At 38.7% G+C, this 9,029-nt stretch overlaps 1 protein-coding gene across 5 annotated transcripts; it reads left to right on the top strand.

The window, feature by feature from the left end:
* Window positions 1–232: 232 nt before the first annotated feature.
* Window positions 233–6,559, top strand: LOC126588534 (uncharacterized). 5 transcript variants are annotated; one of them, XM_050253638.1, is made up of 5 exons: window positions 233–433; window positions 575–697; window positions 1,887–3,021; window positions 4,443–5,113; window positions 5,243–6,559. In XM_050253638.1, exons 3-5 carry the CDS (start codon window positions 1,916–1,918, stop codon window positions 6,262–6,264), a joined length of 2,799 nt encoding a protein of 932 aa, XP_050109595.1. In that variant the 5' UTR covers window positions 233–433; window positions 575–697; window positions 1,887–1,915; the 3' UTR covers window positions 6,265–6,559. The 5 variants fall into 5 exon arrangements, with proteins under 5 accessions (XP_050109595.1, XP_050109593.1, XP_050109592.1 ...); XM_050253636.1 differs by lacking the exon at window positions 233–433 and having other exon boundaries at window positions 540–697; XM_050253635.1 differs by lacking the exons at window positions 233–433; window positions 575–697 and adding an exon at window positions 1,563–1,664.
* The last annotated feature ends 2,470 nt before the right edge of the window (window positions 6,560–9,029 follow it).

Below are 9,029 nucleotides of genomic sequence, written 5' to 3'. Positions count from 1 at the left end.
CAACCCTTCTTCTTAACCGAAATGCTCTTTTATCATTTCCAAGCAGTAAATCTATTTTGTAGCACATTGAATGACCAGTGACCAACTTTGTCAAGATGTGTATGAGCAAACGTGTAAGCATAGCTTTCCTCGTTGCAAATGTTATGAAACCTAATATCCCATCTTCTTCTTAATTATTCAGCTTCCGCAATTCTAATGGCAATTCACCAACAAAAATACGACTTGACCAGTTTATGCAATACAGGAAATTTCTCTCTCTCAATTCATACTTTGCCTTCTAATTTCTAATTTTCCTTGAATAAAGGGTACAAACCCATTTGGATTATCCCCACTGCAAGCAAAATTCGCAGGAATAAAGGTTTCTTGCATTCAACTTGTCAAAGTTTGGCAAAAACCCATCAACAAATTACAGCTTGCTGCAATGTACAATTAGGTATCTTCATATGGTCAAAGTATATATATTTCAAATGTACATAAAGATTTGTTTAGTTATTTATGAACTAATTATCTCTATAGTACTCGATCTTTATGCCTCTCATGCACATGCATCATTCTCTGTAACCCTATGCGGCAGCTCTCGTTCAGAGTGTATGGTGGTGGTGTGAATTTCAGGTTTAGCTTTCGCCTGTTTTGCTGAAGGAGAAAAGCTGAAAGAGGAACTTCTCTCTTACCTCTACTCATTTCCTTCATCATCAAGGTAGCTTGTAGGAGTCTTACCTCTACGTTGTCTTCATTTTCCTTTGGACAAATATCAAATAAAAAATAAAGCACTGACACATTAGTTTGTATCTTATAAGTTATTGTATCTAGTACTGCTTTTTATTTATTTTTTTCATAATCAAACTAGGAAGTATGAGTACCAACATTTGTTACTAAATGATGTGCAAATTTCCAATTTTTATTTTTTGTGAATACATAATTTTTATAACCGACTAAGACCGAAAACAAATAAAATATTGCCACATCAATTTGTATCTTATAACTTGGCGTATGCACTACTACTTCTTTTTCTTTCCTGGTTCATGAACTCCATGTGTGGACCGTCTTAAGACAAAATCAGATACCAATTTTTCTTGGGAATTGAGATTTTGACAAATTTAATCTCATTAGTTTAGATGTTCTCTGCTATGTGAATTTTTGGGGATTTGGCCAATTGGGTTTCTATAATGTCCGTTAAACAATGATTATAGACTTCTAAGGTTCAGAATTTAAGGGCTTCGATTGTCTTGTGGGGTCTCAGTGGGCAGTAAATATGAGACAGAGAGAGAGGAGAGTGAGAATTTTTTGTCACATAGCAGTGCCGAAAACGCAGGAGGAGCCCTTATCTGCGGCAGCAAAGCCGGCTTTCAACGGTATGGGTGGAAATGTAAGGGTTGTAGTGAAGGGAACGCGGCTAAAAAAAACAATCTTCTTATAACTTAATCCTTACCGTCCCTTTAAATTATATGCGTTTTGCCCCATGTGACCTTTGCTGCATTTTCCATGGGGTGCTTCCCCTTCACTTTTCTTGTACTTTTCCTTCTAAACATATACATACATATGGATACATAGATATATATAAACACATGACCCCTCAAAGCTTGTCAACACAATTAGGACCAGCTTACCTGAAAGCCCCTTTGGCCTCTCCTCAAAACCTTTTCTCCTCAAGGTGGTTGGTGGTGGTGAGGTCCAAGTGTTTGATGAAATTTCGTTAATAATCTCAACCTCTACTTGTTTCATAGCTAGCACTCCAATAATTTCATATTTGTTGTTTTTGCTCATTTGGGTTCTTGTTTTTGGTGAGTTTCAAACTTAAATTGCCTCACAAGTTTTTTGTAGCTCAAGATCCAAGGCCGATGACCGATTTATGAATTGTTTGTTGATGATATTTTTTTTTCTTTCAGGTGTGAGATTGATCTGGACTTGAACTCAAATGATGGAAATGGCTCGAAATTCAAACACGAGAAGTGCGGACTACTTGGAAGGAATGCTAAATGATTATGTGGGAGGGAAGGCCAAATTGAAGTCTCTTAAGAGCACTTCTTCTAGGCTTGTAACTGCTCTCACTTGTCTCCAATTTGCCTTTGCAGTTTATGCAACATTCCTCCTTTACTACATGAGCCCTTCGATCGATTTACGAACCAAACCAGACTTTGCATGGGCTACCAAGATTGCACAGCAATGGAAACACTATATAATCCAACCCCACATTCTCAACCACTATCAAGAATCCGCTTCTCTTGTTCAAACCGAAAGCCTTCCAATCACACCCTCATTAGTTTGCGAGCATGAAAAGATTGATTTCATGCAGAAGAAGTCCAACGATGCCCAGATGATCAAGCTTAAGACAGAGCTTTACAATGAGGTTTTGGACTTTCAGAGAAAATCCATTGGCACGGAAACTCTTGCTCAGTTGATGGCAATGAAATCGAAGTGGGATTTGAAAGGCCCCAACAGACCAAAAGTCACAGTGATCTTAAACCACTTCAAGAGAAAAACACTTTGTGCTCAGCTGGACACCTTGCTTCAACAAACCCTTCCTTTCCACCATGTTTGGGTGCTTTCATTTGGTAGCCCAAATGAGCTTTCATTGAAGAGAATTGTCGAAAGCTACAACGATTCGAGGATAAGCTTCATAAGTTCAAGCTATGACTTCAAGTACTATGGAAGGTTCCAAATGGCTCTACAAACCGAAGCCGATCTTGTGTACATTCTTGATGATGACATGATTCCTGGGAAGAAAATGCTGCAGATTTTGTCACATGTAGCGGGAACGGAGAAGTACAAGAATGCGGTTTTGGGAAGCATAGGGAGAATTTTGCCATTCAGGCAGAAGGATTTTACCTTTCCAAGCTACAGAAAGTTCAGGTCTAAGGAGGCAGGGCTTTATTTGCCTGACCCTGCTTATGATATCACACTGGATAAAATTGTGCAGGTGGACTTCCTTTCCAGTTCTTGGTTCTTGTCTGCAGAGCATATCAAGACACTTTTCATTGAGAAACCCTTCACCTTTTCGACTGGCGAAGATCTACACCTCAGGTACATTTTTGACTGATTTTCATCCGTTTTTTAGAAAGCGATAATATTAACTGCTCTAATATACGGGGTGAGCACACTGCTCTACCCAACTGAACTAATCCGCTTGATTATTTTCATCTTAGTAGAGAAGTTTTTACCTTGATATAGGCTTATATTCTTAATTACTACAGAAAATTACTGTTAAATCTGCACGAAATGTTGTTAATTTCAGCCAAGTAGCCAGCACTTCTAAGTTTTTAAATCAGAAATTGGATTGGCTTAGCTGGAAACTTTAGACTCAAATCCTATAAGTCATCATATGTTTAAAAATCAAATTAATTCAGGCATACATTAGAAAATTGATTTGGAATAAACTGCGAACACAAAGTGTAGAAAAGGTTGAAGATTGACTCTGTCACCATTTGGCCCTTTCAAGTTTTAATTCCGTACTTAAATCAGATTTTCTTTCTAATTGGGATTACTTTGTGTGAAGGAATATAAACACTATTGCTCTAATAATGTGGTCAACTTGTCTGTTGTGGATATACATATTAATTATTTTATTTTAATATTTGGTATTTTTGTTTCCTTGTTTCCACTAATTGATTTTCTGCATCCACTTGCTTGTGTCTTGTACTTTACTTACTCCCACGTTGCGCATGTCGAAATTTTCCAGATCTCTTTTGCATTGTGGGGTTATTATTTCATTGCATTTGGCTTGGGAGGACATTGCCAAATTCCCTTTTGCATTGTGGGATTATTATTTCATTGCATTTGGTTTGGGAGGACATTGCCAACTACAGCAGTCGATTCTTTTGTATTAGGCTGATCAAACCAACAACTAAAATTTCAAATATTTCTTGCAAAAACATTGGAACATTGGTTACAAGTTAAACTCTGAATACCATTCTCCATGTAATCTAGGAGTGTTTGTGGCACCGAGCCTAGAGTAGTGGATTAGTAATTACGTAGGGCATTAAAGTGACTGGTCATATATGGAGGGCAGCCCTGTAGTTTAGTTCACACACACTAAGGCATTTATTTGTGCCTACAAGTTGTTAAGAGTTGTCCCACATTGGTGAGGGACAAGGTTTGCTATGTGCTTATATGATCTTGGGCTACTCCCCATATTACCAATTGGTTTTATGGTCGAACCTCAATTTCATCATGGTATTTTGAGCTACTCCCCATATTACTAATTGTTTTTATAGTGGAACCTCAATTTCATCCAAAGTCTAAATTTTGTAATACAAGAGAGGTAGTTAGATTTTCATCCTTCGACAAAATTGAATTTCGATCAAACCCAAGTGTTAAAATTTTACTGTTTTCAGAATTTTTTCTGAGTAATCTGTTATCAACTGGATATACAATTCTCAAATTGGATTATATTTAGCCATTTGGAATAGTTCTAATGGTTACTTTTTATTTTGGTGAAAATGCAGCTATCAGCTTCAAAAGTACAGAAATGCAGGATCATTTGTTCTTCCAGTTGACTCAAATGATAAGGAAACTTGGGGCGACAGTGAACATAGGCTTGCTTATGTGTCAGAAACCACTGTAATTTTCAAGGATATCGTTCAAGTCCGAGATGATCAATGGTGGAAAGCACTATCTACTGGTTATATCACTCAGTGGGCTGCAATGTATCCTCAAAAGGTTGATGCTCTCTTTTATGCTCATTCGGTTGATGAAGTTAAGGCACTTGCACCCCTTCTTGAGAAATTCAGGTCTACCGTTGGCAAGAAAGCTTACATTGCTGTCTCGGGCGGAAGTTACTGCAGTTGTGAAGACGCAGCAACTGCTCTCAAGTGGCCTATGTTGGTCTGTAAAGAGCGAAGGTTTAAGATATTCGATTTGGCTGTGGGAGCTCTTTCAGGAGTGTCAAACTCGGAGGTGGTAGTGCTGCAAGGAGTGTATGCTAGCATGAAAGGATTGATCAAGATTCACAACCCAAGTGTAGTGATCACAGTGGCTGACATTGATCCTAATGTGAAGAAAGCATTGAAAATGGCGACAGAAACAAATACGAATGCTACAACATTGGTTCATTTACCAAGGCCTTCGATTTCTAAGGTTCTTTGGATGGCTGATCTTAGAACAACCGCACTGCCAAGTAAGATAAATTGATAGCTTTTAACTCCAATTAAGATAACAAATTTTCTTTAAAATGTATCACTAACTTTCCGTACCCTTTCATACTTTCTTTTAGCATGCATCTTACCTACGAATTTCTCGAATGCAGATTGGAACCAAATGCGGTTATCCATCAACATCATCACCCAAAACAGAGTTCACTCACTTACAAGGCTGCTCAAATCTCTCAGTGATGCCTACTATCTTGGTGATGAGGTACCTATCAGCTTTAACATGGACAGTAAAGTGGATGAGGCAACTATTAAACTAGTAAGTTCCTTTGACTGGCCTCATGGCCCGAAAACCCTCAGAAGACGAATCATCCAAGGAGGGCTTATTCGAGCTGTCAGCGAGAGTTGGTACCCTTCATCCGACGACGATTTTGGTCTGTTACTCGAGGATGATATTGAAGTCTCTCCTTACTACTACTTATGGATCAAATACGCCCTCTTAGCCTATCACTATGACCCCCAAGTGTCCCTCCCAGAGCTCTCCTCAATCTCTCTTTACACCCCTAAGCTGGTTGAAGTGGTGAAAGAAAGGCCTAAGTGGAATCCAACCGAATTTTTCAAGAACATCCATCCAAACACACCATATGTCCATCAGTTACCATGCAGTTGGGGTGCAGTCTTCTTCCCCAAGCAATGGAGAGAATTCTATGTCTACATGAACATGAGGTTCACAGAAGACGCCAAGAAAAACCCGGTTCAAATTCCCAAGTCCAGGACTAATGGCTGGCAAGCTTCATGGAAAAAGTTCCTCATAGACATGATGTATCTCAGAGGGTACGTCAGTCTCTATCCAAACTTTCCGAACCAGGCAAGCTTTTCGACTAACCATATGGAACCCGGGGCACATATCAGTGCCAAGGACAATGTTGTGAAGCATGACAAGTCAGATTTTGAGGTGCCATTGTTGAAGGAAGACTTTAGAAACTTTTTGCCAGGTGGGAAATTGCCTCCAGCCTCAAGGCTGCCATCTTTGAACCTCTTCAACCAGCCAGTCTCTCTGAAAGGCCTAAAGGCAGCTGGGGCAAAGTTGGGGCAGGATGTAATTGGATGCAATAATGCCACAGAGATAGTGATGGTTGACCATCAAACAGGTCTGCCATCAAGGTGTGCCAAATTTTAAAAATTAAATTTCTGTTAGTTGATTATTCTTTATTTATTTCTGTAATTTCTGTTTTTATTTTTCTTTCGAACTTTATGTGAGTGGGGTTGGTGCTGAGAACAATTTGGGTGAGTGGAGGAAAAATAATGCTGAATTAGGTGGTGACTGGTGAGGATAGATTTTTGGCAAGGGAAATTGGGATTGTGTTGCTAATGTTGTAATGCAGCCGAAAGTTGGCTTGTAATTAACTTTGTAAGCAAAGGAAAAGATTGTTCAATGAATGTAAACTCTGCTCTCAAAATGGTTTGACGTCTCACATTTTCATTTCTCTTTTTGCCTTTCTCCTTATCCCAGATAAACACCTGATAAATACCTGATATTGTTTTTTTTATCTTTTTCTCCTTATCCCTAAACCCTCAATAGTAAAGAAAACAGCAATAAAGCCGCATTAAACATAAATAACACCAAAGAAAATAGGTAGATGGAAGATTCAAGAGGCCTATAACAATCAATATATAGACAAATGAGCTGACTTGATTTTTTGGCATTATAACCACAAAGAAGAGCTTTCAGATTTTATTCTTTAGTACTTTATATTTCACACATCCATTAGAACTAGTATTTAGGTGTTTCTGTTTGAGCCATACGAGATGAAATTTTCATAAACGGTTCTTCAGCGAGGGGGGGTTGTCCCCTTGATTTACCTATCTCAATAAAATCTATGATTGATTCGAAGAACGTCCTGAGATTTAGGCAATTTTGCCGATGATATAACTTGTAAATATGTTCCTCCTCACGTCAACATATGTTATTGTCTATGGGGAATTAGGCTTGTTTTTCAGTACAAGTAGCTACCGGGTTGTGTTCAATATATAATGACTGAAGCTAATTTAGGTTGGTTAATCTGATCAATTCATCGATGATCGGCAAGTATGATGGTCCTAATGATGATCCTGCACGTATTTAGCGTGTATCTCATCAGCAGCTGTAAAAAACCTCGTGAATTGACTTGGGTTACAAGTGTGGTTTTTGATGTATTGACCGTATCTTTTAGTGTAACTGGTTATTCCTTACCTCAAGACCAAATTGGTTATTAGGCAGTAAAAATTGTAACAAGCGTACCAGATGCTATTCTTGTAATAGGCTCGCCTCTGGTAGAGTTGTTACGCGGAAGTGCTAGTGTTAGACAATCCACTTTGACTTGTTTTTATAGTTTACACACTTTTGTAATGATACTCTAAGGGGTGGGTGGGGAAATAAATTGGTACCAAATTAAATATTCACGAGAATCAAACCTAAAACCTCTCACTTGCAAGTGAAGAGAAATATCACTAGACGATAGTACTAAGTGGGGATGTTGATTTCATTCAAGTTCCCACATTTTTTTACTTAAAAACCTATTGGAACAAAAACTAGTGCATATTTTGGCACACAGCCATGTGATATAACTAATTTAAGTGTTATAATATGTGTGAACATGGACCACTCTAGTTCCCCGGGTCCAGATGGTTTTGGCGGGTCTTTCTATTTTAGGTGTTGGCCCATTGTGGGTAATGACGTGGTTCAAGCAGTGCAAAGTTTTTTCTCCCAAGGGAATATTCTGCCTCACTTCAATTCTAACTTAATGATTTTAATTCCAAAGGTGGATGGAGCGAATTCGGTGAACCATCTTCGTCCTATTGCTTTGGCTAATTTTTCATTTAAAATTATCACTAAGATTTTAGCAGATCGTTTAAGCCCTATTGCTGCTCACATTGTCTCCCCCCAGCAGAATGCTTTTACGAAAGGACGATCTATTGTGGATCCCATCATTCTCACTTCTGAATGCATGAACCTCCTTGATAGACGTTGTAGGGGTGGGAATATTGCAATCAAGTTTGATATTCGAAAGGCGTTTGACACTTTGGATTGGGGTTTTCTTCTCCGGGTTTTGGATGCTTTTGGTTTTTCAGCAGGTTTTGTGGATTGGATTTGTTCTATTCTAACTTCAGCTCATCTTTCTGTCTTTATTAATGGTTCAGTTGAAGGTTTTTTCCCTTGTTCTCGTGGTGTTCGTCAAGGGGATCCTTTGTCTCCTATTCTCTTTTGTCTAGCTGAGGAGGTTTTCAGCAGGGGTTTAACAAGGATGGTGGAAGCTGATCTAATTGACACTTTTTCAGTTCCCATGGGTATTGCTCCACCATCTCATGTTCTTTTTGCAGATGATATTATGGTTTTCATGCGTGGAACTAAGCGATCTATGCGTAACCTAATGCGTTTTGTAGAGGAGTACAGCTTAAATTCGGGGCAATGCATAAATAAATTAAAATCTTTAGTTTTTCTTGGGAAATATGCAAGCAGTCGGCATGCTATTATTCAGAAGGTTCTTGGTGTAAGTCGGGGAAATCTGCCTTTTACTTATCTAGGTGTCCCTATCTTTCAGGGTCGTCCCAAAAGGATCTATTTTCAAGCCATTGCTGACAAGATTCGTTGCAAGTTGACGGCTTGGAAGGGTTCTTTGCTTTCGCAAGCAGGAAGACTCCAACTTATTAATTCAGTAATTCAGGGAATCTTGGTTTATAGTTTTCAAATTTATGCTTGGCCTACTAATTTGCTACGTGAAGTTCAAGGGTGGATTAGAAATTTCTTTTGGTCTGGTGATCCGTTAAAACGAGGTATGCCTCTAATAGCTTGGAGTTCTTGTTGTAAGTTGAAAGATGAGGGTGGTTTGGGTATCCGAGATCTTTTTGAATCCAACCGTTCTCTCCTTCTTAAAAGATGTTGGGATGTAATTTCTTCTTCCTCAC

This window comes from Malus sylvestris, chromosome 11 (assembly GCF_916048215.2).
Source record: "Malus sylvestris chromosome 11, drMalSylv7.2, whole genome shotgun sequence".
Classification (NCBI taxonomy): Eukaryota; Viridiplantae; Streptophyta; class Magnoliopsida; order Rosales; family Rosaceae; genus Malus; species Malus sylvestris.
Note: the sequence above shows the minus strand (reverse complement) of the source record. Positions and strands in the feature narration are given on the sequence as shown.